This window comes from Triticum aestivum, chromosome 2D (assembly GCF_018294505.1).
Source record: "Triticum aestivum cultivar Chinese Spring chromosome 2D, IWGSC CS RefSeq v2.1, whole genome shotgun sequence".
In the NCBI taxonomy this organism is placed as follows: Eukaryota; Viridiplantae; Streptophyta; class Magnoliopsida; order Poales; family Poaceae; genus Triticum; species Triticum aestivum.
Genome location: NC_057799.1, coordinates 258,909,773 through 258,927,061, shown reverse-complemented (window position 1 = coordinate 258,927,061; position 17,289 = coordinate 258,909,773). Strand labels below are relative to the sequence as shown.

At 43.3% G+C, this 17,289-nt stretch overlaps 1 protein-coding gene and 1 long non-coding RNA gene across 3 annotated transcripts; one reads left to right on the top strand and one right to left on the bottom strand.

Annotated features, from left to right (window-relative positions):
* Positions 1-4,741: 4,741 nt before the first annotated feature.
* Positions 4,742-7,733, bottom strand: LOC123052714 (uncharacterized). The gene is made up of 2 exons (XR_006424986.1): positions 6,865-7,733; positions 4,742-5,109 (listed from the first exon to the last, which is right to left on the bottom strand). It is a non-coding gene; the product is annotated as an uncharacterized lncRNA (long non-coding RNA).
* Positions 7,734-8,522: 789 nt separating this feature from the next.
* LOC123052713 (uncharacterized) lies at positions 8,523-16,507 on the top strand. Of its 2 annotated transcripts, none has more exons than XM_044476034.1 (10): positions 8,523-9,160; positions 14,076-14,165; positions 14,244-14,480; positions 14,591-14,812; positions 14,910-15,222; positions 15,307-15,650; positions 15,726-15,794; positions 15,911-15,967; positions 16,053-16,162; positions 16,251-16,507. In XM_044476034.1, exons 1-10 carry the CDS (start codon positions 8,663-8,665, stop codon positions 16,354-16,356), a joined length of 2,046 nt encoding a protein of 681 aa, XP_044331969.1. In that variant the 5' UTR covers positions 8,523-8,662; the 3' UTR covers positions 16,357-16,507. The 2 variants fall into 2 exon arrangements, with proteins under 2 accessions (XP_044331969.1, XP_044331968.1); XM_044476033.1 differs by having other exon boundaries at positions 16,047-16,162.
* The last annotated feature ends 782 nt before the right edge of the window (positions 16,508-17,289 follow it).

The following is a 17,289-nucleotide window of genomic DNA, read 5'->3' as shown; positions in this document are numbered from 1 at the left end:
TCTGACCCTCTCCCGCGTCATTTTTCGCCAAATTTATGAACATTAGACAAGTCGGATGATGCAACAAACACGGTTCACTCAAACTAACCGTGTGCATTGGGCTTCGTGAGGCTTCCCCTCTCAAAAATATCTACCCACCTGCAGCTTTTTTCTGTTTGATAACACACGGTTATTGTGTTTTGACTGTATATGTTGTTTCTTGTTCCCTATCCCGCTTGCATCCCTCAAAAATATCAGCCCGGCTCGAGGGTTTTTCTGTTTCATAACACACAGTTGTTATCTCCGGACCGTGTGTGATGCACCATCATCAAAAAATTTCAATAGCCCCGGCATTTCATTCCCCCGTTTGACTCCCGCGTAGTAAAATTTTCAGTACCCGCGTCATTTCCTCAAACACCCCCCCTCCACACACACACACACACCAAAACCTCCTCGGTCATGCGCGCGCACACACACACACACTCCCTCGCTTGAAACCCTAGAAAGGTCGCCGCCGCCACCGCCGCAAGGCCTCCATTGTCAACATCTGTCGGTTTGCCCGTGCAGCTTACCCACCAACCTCCATACCCAGGCCGCCCTGAGTTTCTTAGATGACGCCTGCCAAACGCCCCCTTTTCGACAGATCCCCATCCCCCACTCCAGAGCGTCGCAGCCTAAGCCCGACAACGCTTCCTGTGGAGCTCGAGGAGCGACTGGCCCAAAAGAGGTGTGTCGCGGTATCTTCGCCCGACGTCGCCGAGGAAGCTGACGACCATTACTGGCGGCAGGCACTCAAGCAGCGGGCTAGAGTATGCGGGCATGTCTCAGCCGCCGGCTATGACATCGAGGTCATCGACAGCGACGGCCTGAGGCGGGCTATGCCACAGGTTAAGTGGCCCACCCCCAACCCCTCGGGTTCAACCGCTGTCGATCTCATCCATGGCCCCGCTGCTGATCTCCTCTCGCTCGCTGTCAACAATTTGCCATCCTACATCGCCATCGATCCCCTTTTGTCATTTCTGAAGGACACGTTCTGCGACGCCGGCTTGGGATCCATAGCTTCCAAGTCAGACCTAATCGAAGGCGACCACGAGGAGGGCACCCTCTCCAGCTCTTCCAAGGGGAAAGAGCCCATCTGCTCTTCCAAGGGGAAAGCGCCCATCTGCGACATCGGGGAGGGCACCCTACAGCCGTGCTCTTCCAAGGGGAAGGAGCACATCTGTGACAACATGGAGCGCATCCAGGGTCCGTGCTCTTCCCACGGGAATGAGCCCAGCTGTGACAAGTGAGGAAACCCATGATTTGTTTTGCCATGCCTCTTCACAGGGGGAAACCCATGCTTTGTTTTGTCGAGTCCCTTTTGTAGTAGTGAGAATATGTCCAGTTTTAATTGCTATATTTGGTTGTTTGCAGTATGCCTTGTTTATTTTAGTTGTTCACAATGTGATGCTCTATATGTGCAATTATTTACTGTGCAGTACATTTCATCAATCCATTTTTAAACATACCGATAGGAATGCATATATTTGCTTGTTGTTAAGCCTGTTATAGCTAGCATATGCCTCTTTTAAATTTTTTGATTGTTCGATTGTTTGTAGTTAGCATATGTCCAGTTTCAAATGCTATCTTTGGTTGTACGTAGTATGCCTTGTTTATTCCAGTTATTCACAACGTGATGTTCTATATGTGCAAGTATGAACTATGCAGTTCAATTTCATCAGTACCAGTTTCAACAATACCACTATGAATGACTACACTTGGTTGCTGCATCTTGTAGTTAACACGCCTTTCCATTTTTTTAATAATAACCAATGTACTTAGACCGGCACAATACCTATTTGAATGACTATGTTTGCTTGTTGTTAAATGTTAGGCCTGTTGCAGTTAACACACCTTTCCACTTGTTTTGCTTTACTAGCGTGCTTAAACCTGCACACTGGAGCTATATTTTGGAGATTATTTTGTCTGTCATGGATAATTTTGGTTGATGTTTAGCCTGTTGTGCTTAACATGCTTCTCGATGTACCTACACAGGACAATTTTGGGAAGGACTGCTGTTTTCCATCGAGGTTAGTTTCATCCCATGGCTTATATATGCTCACTGTTGAGGATATCGGTAGCTGGTACCATATAGGCGGGGGGCTGATAAGGGACTAATCGGTGAATCGTACTTTTAACTGAATATATCTGCAACCCATTTATCGGTAGGTTAACTAGGGCCATATGTAATATATCTGAGGCTACATAGCAACATGCACTGTACTTAATATCTAAATATGCAATCCTAGGCTACATAGCAACAAGGAAGAGTGTTACATTAATGTTCTGATGATGTCTAGATATACGTAGAAGAGCAGCAGCAGCAACAACAACAACACAGCCCTGTTTGGATAATCAACTTAGCTAGAGGTTAGAGTTAGTTTCTAGCTCATGACTAACCCTGAACTAACTCCATCCAAAGAGTTGTTTGGATGGCAGGGTTCAATTGACAATAAATGCACTAGGAGAACTAGCTCCAATTAGCACCTCTTGGGTTGGATAGTTTTTTTGGGTGGGTTATAGATGCAACTAGCTCAAACTAGCCCTCATGTTTAGATATACTTTAGGGCTATTTGAGCCGGAACTAGCTCAAACTAACGGTAACCCATGGATACAGCAGCAGTTAATCAGCCAATAATTTGTAAGAATGCACTAAACTCCTTCTGGCCCATAGTATAAGATGTTAATTCATCTAATATGTGAGTATATTGGATGTTATAAGATATTATAAAAGAGTGTTGTACTACATCATCGTGCAATTGTTGTTTAGCTTCTAATATTAACTTGGTGCTTTTAGGTACATATGTCATTGGTAAGATCCGCACTTCGACCCTTTCTGCGTATGGGGCAATGAGATATCGATGAACCAGCATCAAGTGAGGAAGCTGATAAAGATTGTTAGTAAAATGGGTCCAAAGATGGCAATTAAACTATTTGTTTACACTTTATCCAAGACAACAGTGAACTGCATGATGGTAAGTAAGAACTCTGCAGCCTTCTTTTTACTGCCCATAATGAGTTGTGTTAGATGACAATGTCTGAATCTTTTTCCTTTGCAGTGGTTGCCAAAGCATTTTACTCAAGATTACCTCTCAAACTACATGATTGGTGGGCATACAAAGGTTAAAGTATTTCTACCAGAACACGATGATTATCTAGATATTTTCATGAAGACCGTGAAGGATGGGCAGTCGGCCATCACAAGGGGTTGGACTAGAGTCGTGCGTGCCTTCTGCATGGAGGAGAGCACAATATGGGCATTCCGCTTCACCTTATTCAGCAACCAGAATGTATTTCGCCTCTTTCTTTACCGTCTTTAATAGTACAAGTATACAACTGTGGTTCATCATTCTTTATTTGGTTCTTATGTAATTCTTGAACATATGTACCTATGAATCGAATAATGCATTGGTTGTTTGAACCTGATGGATATGAATAAAGTTGTAGCATACATTCAAATTCAAATTCAAATCTGGTACAATTTGAAATAGCGGCAATTAAATTATGGTGAAATTACGCTCTCCAGGTCGTTACGGCACACACGGTTGGTAAAACACAAAAGTTTGCGATATACACCATAATCCGAGACGGTTCACAAAGAGGAAACATGTGCAAGCATGCACACAGTTGCCGTTTGCAAAGCGTGTGCGATGTCAGACAGTATCACAAATGGTGCGGGCAAACTAAACGTTTGTGTTAGTTGCCTTATCGTACATGATTCGCAACCATGAACTGTTTATGATGAAGTATGCATCGTAAACATTGCACCACAGAATAGCGTGTGCGATAGTTGTTGTGTACGACGATGTTACAACGGTCCGATGTTTCGTAATCCTGTCCGACACTCATACGACGATTAGCTAATCTTCTTAATTAGTTATCGCATACGGTTTGGGAAAAGCGAATGTGTGTGATTGTATGCTTATCATACACGCTCTATAATAGTGAACCATTTGTGATGGGTCGCACATTGTAAACGTAGCACCACAGAATACCGACTGCGATGGCAATGCGAGCACAAACGAGTAGGAGTACTATAGGGTCCCTATCCCTGATGGTTTCTGGGCCGTGTCAATTGCTCAACAGTAATTTGTTCACCCACCGTAAATACTTATGTTCTTGAGAGAAGCCACTAGTGAAACCTATGGGCCCCGGGTCTATTTTCCATCATATTAATCTCCCGACAACCAGCTATTTCTGGCGCCGTTTTTATTTTGTTTACTTTACTTTGCATCTTTATCATAAAAATACCAAAAATATTATCCTATCATATCTATCAGATCTCACTCTCGTAAGTGACCGTGAAGGGATTGACAACCCCTTATCGCATTGGTTGCGAGGATTTATTTGTTTGTGTAGGTGCGAGGGACTCGTGCGTGGCCTCCTACTGGATTGATACCTTGGTTCTCAAAAACTGAGGGAAATACTTACGCTGCTTTACTGCATCACCCTTTCCTCTAGGAAAAACCAACGCAGTGCTCAAGAGGTAGCAGACATCCATGTACAACTTTCTGTAAATATTTGTTTTACCCTAGAAAATCATAACATCAATGTCCTAAATTTACGTATTTCAATTCAGTTTTCATATGGGCTTAAATCCTAAATATCTCTTTAATAGATGAACTCAACTAGCATCCACAGAGAGACTCTATATAAATGAAAATGACAGAATTGTGGGTACCAAACAAAAAGGGGTTGACCACCAATGGAATACGTGTTCATATTTTATATTTCCAAGTGTATTAAGTATATTCATTCATCGTCAGTTTTGCATCTCGATAATGGAACAAATTACACTCGTACATCCTTGATTGATGAACATGATGTCAGCTCATGAGTTTATACTTCAAGGGGACAGTCATAGAAAGGAAGGAACAATGAGAGGCATGACAAATAGTTAAACTCTAAACGGGTAGATCTAAATCCCAATGCAATTTGTATCTACGATGTCGACAGAGTTGGGTTTCAATTGAACCTGTAAGTCCTTTTTTACGTGGCTCTAACACTGAGCCAAAAAACCTGACCGATGCAACCGAAGGTAGCAATGCTCAGATAGTATAATGCGTGCCATCGTAGGAGAAGGATGATAATCTACAACAACAAAAATAATCGAGGTCAGAGCTATATAAAAGCACTACCTATAAAGAAAATCCCAATTAGTTCATGATAAGAAAACTCTAGTAGAGTACGAAATTTTAGAAAAATTGTACATACAACAAAATATAGGGAGCTGGTGCCCCAATGGCATTGCCAGGACAATTGTGGTCCAAACTTCCAAAGCTTGTATCAATAAGCATAGCAATGAAATGTGATTGTATTCATTTATAACTATTCAATATCAGAAATCAAGAGTACAGAGAAATGTCTAACAACTCCCGGGTGCCCCTACACCCTCATGAACAGTAAATTCATAAAAATAGAAAACAAATTAAAAAATCTGAAACTTTCAGGGATCAAAGATTATTAAAGGTTTGATGTTCCTTCAAAGTTTCAGCAGCAAATAACCTTCGTGGAGCCCTCACAAAAAAAATCACTGCTCAAAAATGTACATAAACTTTGAACAATGATTTTGTTTTACTATTTGAGTGCTCTTCGAATGTAACTTTTAGCTAAAACTTTGCAAGATCATCAAAAGTTTCATGATGTTCGATGTCCCAAAGTTTCAGTTTTTTTTTTGAACTTGTTTTGAATTTACTGTTCATAGAGGGTGTAGGGGCACCCGGTGCTGAAAATCATGTCTCGTTATCAAAAGTATTTTGCTATCAGTTCAAGATTCCAAAAAAAGCCCAGAATAAGCTAATGCAAAGAAACCTTCCACTGGACATATCTTTTTAGTGTTGATTAGTAGGCAGAGTTGCCCACGCTACATGGGCATTAAACGGTTTTATACTACAACAGGAAGTATAGTAACTCATATATGATTTGCCATGCTATAGTTGCGAGTACGCCATATAGCTCCTAGCACGTATCTGGCTAGTTGTAAAACTGGTAAAACCATACAGGGACCTTACTGAGAGATAGAAACTATAAACCATAATAAATATCCTTAAACAAACTCTTCATCGTAGAGAATAATTCCACAACTTGGTACATCGGATCCGAATTGCTAGGTCTATCTAAGTAGAAAAGGTTATAGTAATTCAGAAATTGATCTGGCTTCCTATATACTTCTGTAACTTTAGAATCACATCCATGATGCATGCATAACTGATATTGATTTTGTCAAATCAGTTGTACGCCCCTACTCCAATTTTTTTGTTTACCTGTAAATGCACAGAGAAGTACCTTCTAACAAATAAAATATTTCAGAAGCAGCATCAATATATAAAGCTATTCTTTCCCTTAAACATGAATTGTCTAGAATACACCAAATAGTTAACTAAAATAAATAGAGAAATAAGTTTCACGGGTGTCACTTTGGCAAGATACATGAAAGCAGGCTCCTCAAAATGACAACTATCCAAGTTTGAAAAGGCTGATGGGCTGATTAGTAAGCAAGCACAGAGCCACAGCGAGACATGCACAAATATTCAGCGTCGATGAAAGGCAAAGCATTACAGAAGATGGACAACCAGTACTCCAAGATTTGAAAGATAGGAAATTTTCGCCATCTAGCGCTTGCAATCAAAATCATCCAAATGGGAGATATGAGAACGATCCATCATATCTCGACACATTCTTGCAGACAGTGCTTAAGTTATAGAGGACTGTGGATGTGAGAGATTGACCAGACTTGCTGCCAGTGGGAGGTGGATGGAGACAAAACATATAGCTTTCATCCAAAAAAGGCTTCCTATAACACACAAATCAAAGTTTCCAACCGAAATTAACTCAAAAAATACTCACATCTAAGGAGACAGAGGAGGCAGCGCATCGACCTTTGGTGTGGGTGATGTTGGAGTAGGACGCAGACCACAAATTAGATTATCTAGTTCAAGCTATATCTATGTTTATACACGCTCGAGGTCGATCCAACGTTGTTGCAAGCTGTGGTTGTTAATGGAGGCCCTACCCTGCGTTACCATCAGCCCAGGTATACCTTCGAGGCCGAAAAGAAAGTTGTCCACCAGCTGGGCACTTGGCCGGCGCGGCGTCCGCCTATGGTTCAGTCGCCGGGCAAAGCATCCTTCCAGGATCCAACAGATAAACATAGGCCACGAACTCATGCCTTCCATCCGCGGGAGCGGCGAACGAAGCAGGGTTCGACACATGCCACCAAGGACAGTGGCAGGGGCGGAGGAGGAGGGAAGGCAGCGGGCAGCAGCGGCAGAGGCGGAGGAGAAGAGGAGGTGTCGTGGACCGACGACCGTGCCAAAGGGGCTGACCACACGCAGAGATCGAGGGGAGGCGGCGGGCAGCACCGGCAAAGGCGGAGATGCCGTGGACCGGCGACCGTGCCAGAGGGGCTGACCACACACTGAGATCGGGGAGGTAGCGCGCACCGCCGGCAAAGCCGGAAGAGGAGGGTAGGTGCCGCGGACCGGTGACCTGGCAGAGGGGCGGACCACACAAAGAGATTGCTTCCTATCCACCACACTCCATACTATTGCCAGGGAAGAAGATTGGTCCTTTATTTATGGAGAGAGAGGAAACGGAAAGGATGCTGGTGGCAGGACTATTTGCGATGGGGCACCATTGAGCTTCGGTGGTAATTTAGGACTGGAAACAGAGCGACCACATGCAAGTCTAGATGCTAATAAAATTAGTTAAATGAGAAAATAATTGATGATGTGGCAAGATGTTGAGATGGATAGGCTGCATGTCAAGAGAAATATGATCGTGGAGATGAACTATTTAAGTATTATAGATTCTGGGGACCGAGTCAAACCAGGTAACGCTGAACTACCATACACACTGACACTAGGCCTGCTAAGGATGGCAGTGGGTAGGGTATGCGACGGGTAGAGCAATATCATATCCATAGCCGTGTAGTCAATGGTATAAAATTCTACACATACCCATACACATGGCTATGAAAATTTACCCGTATCCATATCCGACGGGTATCCATATCCATACCCATTGGATATCCAACGGGTAGATCAAACAGTAACACACATTATTCATAATTTTACATTCATCCATAGCATATTTTAAGAAATATTTATCTCAACCCAATAGCAGATATGACAACTTTAGCATAGGTTTAGAAGCTCACAACACACTTCACCAAATAACATCTGGCAAGTATGCAACATTTCAGTACAAACGGGTAAGGTATGGGTATACCATGGGTACAGGGTTATACGTATGCCCTACCCGTGAATTAACATGCATGGTATGAGTATTATCCATGGATATTAAACTGTGCCTATATCCTACCCATGCGGGTAGGATATCCGCAGATATCCATGCCCATATGCCCATAGGTAAAATCGCCGCCCCGAGCAGGCCGCCACTGATACTGACACCGGGCCCCATGTATGCGGTATGCCGCCGCTGAACCCAGCCCTCCGTTTCCGGGGACACGAGTGCCTTTATAGGCGCCTTTTTTTTTTGGCAGCCGCGTGGTCTCCCCCTGTGGCCGTACATCGCATCTCATCGCCACATCTCGCACCAGTAGACTACCCAGCAGCAAAAATCCAAACGGAGACCGCCGCCGCGACGAAACCCTAAGCCCCCGTGCGGCCGGCGATCGCCGGAGATGGAAGACCTTCCGCTGGCCCCGCGCCGGCCGCTCTTCGACCTCAACGTCGCCATGGAGGATTTCGAGGAGGAGGAGCCCCAGGAGGTGGAGGAGGTCGTCGAAGTGGAGGAAGTAGTTGAGGAGGAGGAGGAGGAGGAAGAGGAACAGGCTCCCGAGGAGATGATCATGGAGGAGGAGACGGCGGTGGCGCCGGCCGAGGAGGAAGACGCTATTGTGGAGAAGGAGGTCGTGGAGGAGGTGGGGGTGTCTGGGGAAGGAGGGGAGAACGAGGGGAGGAGGAAGAAGAGGAAGGAGTACGAGGTGTTCGTGTTTGGGCTGCCGCGGGAAGCCATGGAGGATGACGTCGCGGCGGCGCTCACCGAGGCCGGCGAGGTCGAGGAGGTGCGGCTCGTCCGGGATCCGGTGGAGCCGCAGCTTAACAAGGGCTTTGCCTTTGTACGCTTTGCCGAGGTTTGGCAGGCGAGGTGGGCTGCCAACGACCTCCGCACGGCCATGGTATTCTTTACAGCTACTGCATCCACTAGATTCACTTCCCTAGCTCTGTAGTGTGAATTGCTGGAAAGTGGTCGGGTTGGGGAAAACACTGAACGAACTGGTCCTAAATTAATGGCCTCTGGCCTTTGCGCAACATCTGAAGCATTGCCTTATTGGTTTCGATGAGAATTTGCTACGTACTAGGAACGAAGTGGTTGGAAAAAGGTTGAATTTTTAAGGGAACTGTTGTACGGTCTCGTGCTTTACAGGGCTTAAGGCACTGTAGATAGATAAATAAGGGAAATCGAACAAGCTGGGTTCAATTCAAACTAATACCTTTGAGTTATTAGTTTATAATTGTTTGGCTGGCTCATTTTGTGCTAGAGATGTAGAAGGATATGGTGCCAGGAAGGTTTAGTTTAGAACTACTCCCTCTGTCCCATAATATAAGAGCGTTTTTTACACTAGTGTAGTCCGTTTTTGACACTAGTGTAGTGTCAAAAACGCTCTTATATTATGGGGTGGAGGGAGTAGTACGTTGTAGTGCTAACGGCATATACGATTAATCATTTCCTTTGCTAAAAGACTGGGCAGTAGTTCCTGCTGGCCCCAGCATATTTATTACAACAACAACAAAGCCTTTCAGTCCCAAACAAGTTGGGTTAAGCTAGAGTTAAAACCCATAAGATATCAAAACCAAGTCATGGCTATGGCATGTGGATAGCTAACTTCCATGCACCCCTGTCCATGGCTAAATCTTTGGTGATATTATAGTTCTTCAGATCTCTCTTTAGGAACTCCTCCCATGTCAAGTTTGGTCTACTATGACGTCTCTTGCCATTATCAACACATTTTAACCGGCAGCTATGCATTGGCCCTTTTGGAGATCTACGTTGTATATGCCCAAACCATCTCAGACAATGTTGGACAAGCTTCTCTTCAATCGGTGCCACCCCAACTCTATCACATATATATCCACGGACATATACAAATTGGTGGAATTAGGTCTAAAGAAGCAAGGTGGGACTATCTAATCTGTTTACAAACTTGTTTTATAAACATGAGCGGAATCTGCGAAACTTGGCCCCAAAAAACCAGTATCGCGGCGTCGTATGAAAATATGAAGGCCCATGCGAAGGCACAGCTGAATGACGGACGGCATGTGCAATCGAGCGAAGACTCCAACCCACGCATTGCATTAAGAGCACCCATAGTGTAGTGTTTTTGCTGCCTCTAAGCCTTCTCTCTCCTGTTAGAGGCAGCCTCCATACATTGCAGGCCCCAGCCTCTAGTCCAAAATCGTTAGCATCGCCTCGTAGGTCGTAGCATGGAGGCAGCCTCTAATGAATAAAGAAATTGAGGACCCCATATGTCAGTTCCAGGGAGCGGCTGTATAGGAGAATAAAATATGTTGAGATTTGAGAAACTTGTTTTCTAAATCTGGTCCATCTAAAAGGTGACCGCAGCCTCTATACACTAAGCCCGTGCGTTGCAACGGATCCAAAGTAGAATAATACTTGTTCACAAACTTGAAAGAAAACACTCTAGTTTTGATGTACATATATCACAAAAAAAATATTATGTTTCACTCAAAATATATTCCTCGGGCTGTTTTGATGAGGTGAAGGAGGGATGTGGTTGGTTTCAAGATACTAAGGGGTTTTCTGCAAATTGGAGCAGAGAAGTGGCCTATTGTTGCAAAAAGGAACTTACCTCACAGTCGTTAGATGCAGATCTAATGGTCAGAAATGACGGATGGCAGACACACCATCATTACCAACTGAGTCTTTTATAGGAGTAGAGAAACTTCAGCGGCAATCTATGCGAAATGTTATAGAGGCGATGCTGTCTCTACACACTGGATGTCCTAATTCCGCTCAAGAAAAACACATTGCATTAATTTTTTAGCACCTGACGTGTGCAAAGCCAACTGGGGGCACAATATATATATATAATATACAACGTGTACTTTTACAACAGCTAGGTTGTCCAGTTGGTTACAGATGTTTGATTAATGTGTGCGGTTGTGAGTTCGACTCCAACCCACGCATTGCATTAATTCTTTAGCACCTGACACATGCGAAACTAACTGGGCTTTTGAAGCAGTGCAGTGCACAAACTTGGCCCATCAAGACGTTCGAATCGTTTTCTTCCTGCCACTCAGTACCGCAGGTTGATTATACGAACATTTTTTCTGGATTGCAGGGTTGATTTCTAGAAAGCTTAGAGACTTTTCTGCAAAATGTCACGACCTTTCACAACAGCTAGGTTGTCCAGTTGGTTACCGATGTTTGATTGATGTGCGGTTGTGAGTTCGACTCCAACCCACGCATTGCAGTAATTTTTTTAATTTTTTAGCACCTGACACGTGCGGAGCTAACTGGGCTTCTGAAGCAGTGCAGGTGCACAAACTTGGCCCGTCAAGACGTTCGAATCGTTTTCTTCCTACGACTCAGTACCGCAGGTTGATTATACGAACAGTTTTTCTGGATTGCGGGGTTGATTTCTAGAAAGCTTAGAGACTTTTCCGCAAAACGTCATGATGGACTGGACCAAGAATATCACCTCCCTTTATTAGTAGGTAAAATAGATATAGATTCAAGACAGGACTAAGATTTCTTTCCATATGTGATTTTGTTTCCAAATTAAGAGTCTTAAGTTAGGTAGATCTATATAAGAGCAGGATTGTAATATATGAGGGTGAGAAATATTCTCTTCTCATAACCTATGCCTTCCTGATCCCACAAAACATGCTATCTAGCTATCTTGAGTGCTAGAGTGGCCGTGTTATGAGTTAAAGTCCACAACATTTCGGTCGTAGAGCTGATCCACCATGACATGAGATGAAAAGCATCACAAGTGATAACCTCATGGCATCCATCCTTGAACTGCAACCTCTACCATGGTCTTTGTTGTCGAGAAGATGTCAAGAAGGATACTCCGCGGCATGATTGAGCTGATATAGAAAGTGCTTGATCAAATCTTGTCTTTGATCTGTACGTAGTGGTGGAGACAACTGAAGTTTTACCAGTGAGATCAAAGGGCTTGGCCTTCATTAAATATGGTTCAGACAATGATGTTGCACGATCTACAGAAACTGCTGTCAACATGGTTTCAACTTTCAAGTTACTACCCTTGTCGTCCAATATATCAGGAGCAACAAAAACTAGGCGGCAGCAGAGACATGGTAAATTGCGTGTCAGCGGAAGCACAAGGAAAAGTATTGGTAGAGGAATGAGAAACCACAACAGGAAGTCATGGGTTTGGTGCAGTCTAGCACAGAATTTATGGTGGTTGGCAGCACATAAAGTGTTACCCTCTGTCCCCTTTTACATGGCGCCCTCGTTTTGCATGATTTAACTTTGACCACGAACTTGTTTAATAACATGTGTTGTATGGCATAAAAATGATACCATGTTCAAATACGAATCTGGTGATACAATTTTTGTGAAATACAACCCGTGTTTAGTTGGCCAAACTAATGGTCAAACTTCATTCTTGGAATGCGCATGTGCCATGTATTGAGGGGATGGAGGGAGTACTTACTTGGATAAACCCATGTGCATGACAAACAATTGAGCCAGGGGTTGCCAAGTCAGAGACTCAATTAGTTATTGTAATTAGTATGGAAGTGCATGTGTGCATACATCTGATAGGTTATTTGGAGCGGGCATGTGCAAGGATCAGGAACTTGTGTGGTTTGATTATCTGCATCGTGCTGGAGCCAGGACATGTGTTCCATAGGGGTGCGATGGGAGTCTGTAGCGCGATGAAGTCTCAAGCTAGCGTAGTAGTGAGAGAAATTACTAGGAGGAAAGAAGATACAATGAAAGTACATTAGGGAACGCTGCCATGCAATGTGTCAGAAGGGCTCTTACACGCTTGAGTCAGGAATGCAAGGAGTAAATGTCAGGAAGGCTCCAAAATTTTAGTGTTAAGTGGAGCAAGAGTGGCAACATCCCCATCCATTTGGGGCTTAATTGGTGTGTTTGGTTCACCACCCCACACTATCAGTACAATCTACTGATGGACAAGGACCATCTGTAACCCCATAACAAAATATGGTTCGCAATGACTGCTAGTCAGTGGGGTGGTGGCGGGAGAAGTACTGCATTCTCAGACTGCAGCAGCTAGCAGGCTTCGTAATTCAGGAGAATCAGGAAGTATAGTCTGCAGTTAATGGCATTTAGTATGTTACAGTCGAAGTCAATTTATAATGGTGTAGTTAGAACGTACTCCCTCCGTTCACAAATATAAGATGTTTTGGATATTTCATTATGGATCACATACAGACCGAAATGAGTTAACGAACACACTAAAACATGTCTATATACATCCGATTCACAAAAAAGTTAGAACATCCTATATTTGTGAACAGAGGAGTATTATATACACATTGGTTCCAAGTTAAGTCCATGTCTTTGGGGTCAAAATTGGGTAGCTCTATGTAAGAGCGGGCATTTAAAGCAAAAATCTTTGGGAAGAAGCAAGAACCAATATATTCTCTTCTCCTTCCCTATGTCTTCCTAAGCCCTTGCAGATGGCATAACTGGCTATCTTCAGTACCGTAGTTATCCCTCTCCGCTCGTCTATCAACGATTACAACTGGTAGTACTCAACATTCTTTTAGTTAGTATAATTTGATATGGTCTCTTGTATGTCAGTATGTTTACATCTGTTAGATTATGTACTGCTGCTAACATTTAAAAGTTTAAGCATTTAGATGGGTAGTCTCGATTAGATTTTCTTTGATAGTAAAGCAATTGCATTTGCCATGCTGATTGTACTTTGTGATACTTTATTCAATATACTTGAAATTCTTGGACATGTTTGGTATTGACAATGAATGCTCACATCCATGTGTGTTCAACGAATGATATTTTTTAACTAGCCAATAGGGCTGCACATATATATAACACTTCATTATGGTTTTCAGATCAAGGGAAAAGCTTGTGGAATATGCAAGAACAATGATAATGAGACCCTTCATCTTCGGAACATTTGCTTCGATTGGTCAAAAAATGATGTATGCTGTCTTACTTATTTGATACTCGCATTTTTTGCAAGCACCTTGCTATTTTGAGTAATGGTTGATCTCTTGCAGTTAGCGGAGAAGCTGAAAACCTTTGAGTTGGAAAACCTTGAAGATATCAATTTAATTGAGCACCCTGATAGAAAGGGAAGAAATAGAGGCTATGCGTTTCTTGACTTCAGCTCACATGTGGATGCTGTTGCTGGATTTCTTAAACTACAGAAAAGAGATCTGTTTCTTGGTACTGATGTTAGAGCACAAATATCATTTTCAAACACCATTTCACAAGATGATAAGGTTATGGAGAAGGTACATCCACAAATGAAGTAGCTTTATCTTCTATTTGCTTCTGTAACTAGAGGTATTGCATGATCATGCCTTTTCCATTTAACATCTCTTATTATCATTATGAAATGTAGGTAAAATCTGTTTTCTTGGATGGCTTACCGCCTCATTGGGATGAAGACGACGTGAGGGAAAAGTTTGGAAAGTTTGGTGAAATTGATAATATACAACTTGCTAGAAATATGTTTACAGCAAAACGTAAAGATTTTGGTTTCATCAGCTTTACTACAAGACAAGCGGCATTAGATTGCATTGATATGGTCAATAAAGGTCGCTTTGGTGAAGGTAGTGGAAAGGTAATCCCTTTACGCTCTTTATTGTTGTGCGACTTCTACCTTTGGTTTATTTGCTTGAGCTATGGTTAGTTACTACTTACTACTTCCATACTTTCAGATCCGCATGAAGGCTACTCTACAAAGACCAAAGCCTACTTTCAAAAAGCCTTCATGGCAAGGGGATAATCACATGTTGGGCGTCAGGAGAGGATTTATTGGCAAAAATTATGGTGACAGAGAGCCCCACCCTAACAGATTCAGGCATTTAGGTCCTGAAAGACGTCCTTATTCAAATCATAGCAACTACCCAGGGAGCAGAATTCGGGAAGGTTATGTTGGTAGGTTGCCTCCCATGGCGGTTGATGATGGAGAAAGACCTGTTTCAGTGCGAGAATACAGGTCTTACTACAGAAGAGATTCTACAGTACCTGGTTGGTTTCTTTTGAAAAATGTGTGTTCCTCTTTCTTTTTTCCACGAGGTTACTGAAAGGGTTATTTTTAATGCTTGGTTGTAGACCCCCGCCATAAATATGGAAGGACACACCCGGGGAGCAGAATCCGGGAAGGTTATGTTGAGAGTCGATATGATAATAAATATCCAAAACATAAGCATGCAGCATATGAAGCATCAACCATGCAAGGAGATGAATACAGCAGGAGTAAATATAGACATTCATACTTGGAGAGGGCACATGATGAATCTTGCCCAGAATGCATTAGAGGTGATCATAACTCAAGTGCTTATCAGAGTGGGCATTACTCCAGCGCTGACAAGGCTGGTCACCACTATCAGTGTGAGAATGTTGATGAATTTGCTGCAACCAGTGGTGGATCGGAGAAAGGCTACTATAATAAGACAGTAAGTGCATGGTTTCCAGTTTTTAGGTTTTATTTCCATCCTGATGTTAATTGTAGGCTGACTCTGTGTTGTTAGGAGCATGAGCTCACGGTGGCTTCAACTTCTCAAGTAGCACCTCAGCGCAAGGAACCCTACCGCGGGGTGGTACGTAGTGTTTAATGTTATGATTTGCTTAAAAAAAGTCTTTACATTCAGATGCAGATGGAGTACTTGGCTGCTTGCTGGTTGATGCTGACTATTGGAGCGCTTGTGTTTCCTAGGAACAAGAATTATTGCCTTCAAGTCCTGCAATGTGTAACTGTAGCGAATGCTACAAGGTAGCGAACCACAAAAGCACATCCTGAGATGCTTGCCGTTCTGATTTTGTTTGATTCTGATATTTTCGTTGTTGTCTAGGGGCAGAAGTCAGCAGCAGCCCCTTCAAGCTCTCAAAGCGAGATAACTAGTCATTCCAATCCTCAAGTTGCTGCTCCCCATCGCCGGATTGCTAAACCTTTTCATGACCAGCGGAGGTAAGGCTGTTTTGTGTGCGCATTGGATTTTGCTCTCCCCACAAAGAGAAGGCTTGTGACGTGAAACTGTGCTTGGTGTTTCCAACAGCTTTGTTCCTGATGAGTATGATGAGGTGGAGTACACAGTCAGGGAGCGCAGAGGCCGATATTTATCTGCAAGAGACGGGAGGAAATACTCTAGGCAAGGACGATAGAGCTTCCCAAGCCTTTGTTATAGGATTTTATTTATTCATAGCGTTGAGTTACCCAGCTAGCTACCCCAACCTTGTGCATTGCTCGAGTGCCTTTGATGCGGACACATACATTCTGAGTTATGACATTATATGAAACAATTTTACATGCCAAGCGTTTCTGATCGGCCGACAGATCTAACGCTCGATCGGTCACACCACGCGTGCGTTGTCAATGCCCCTTGAGAAAGCGAACATGTGGTTGCGGGCCCCATGGGGAGGGTCGTGACAACCGTATGACACCGGTAAGGCAAGCTCGTCACGTCGGCACCATGGTCATGTGCCACTCACCCACCCACCCTCTCGTCCTCCCCCTGTCTACTAGTACTACTATAACCGAAGACCCGTCATGCTAAGACTCGGGCTTTGATCGATCGACCAACGCTAAGCATTGGCCTTTTTACATTCTCATTTTTGGGCCTCTTAAAGGGTGATACTCTCTATAATGCACACAACACCAATAGAGAACCAATGGATTTGCTGCTGTTAACTTGTTTTGTCAATCCTGAAAGCTTATTACGCGGTAATTTTTTAGGACGCCTCGATTTTAACCATCTTCGCTGCGTGTTGTCATGTCTTGACGTGTCAAGCTTCGGACTTTGGTGAACCTTCCATCCAAACCGAACCATTTAGGGCCCTTCTTATCCTTGATCACACTGGCAAGATTTTCTTCTCGGGCTTGCCCCATTGCTACCTGTACGGCGGGAATCGACTACTATATTTTAGAATAAAACTAGATTGTTAGTGATGCGTGTTTGTTATGTCCGTCTATTTTGAATCTTATATTTTTCATGAATATGCAAAAGATTTATGTATCTTCTCACTAGAAGGACAACAGTACAAATTGCAAAGTTGAAGAGGTAGTTAAAGCATCATACAAACATGTGCACACTAATG

Coding starts and splice junctions, on each gene's coding strand:
- LOC123052713 (XM_044476033.1), top strand. CDS start 8,663: ATGGAAGACCTTCCGCTGGCCCCGCGCCGGCCGCTCTTCGACCTCAAC. Junction 14,166..14,243: donor TCGATTGGTCAAAAAATGAT/GTATGCTGTCTT, acceptor GATCTCTTGCAG/TTAGCGGAGAAGCTGAAAAC. Junction 15,968..16,046: donor ACTGTAGCGAATGCTACAAG/GTAGCGAACCAC, acceptor GTTGTTGTCTAG/GGGCAGAAGTCAGCAGCAGC.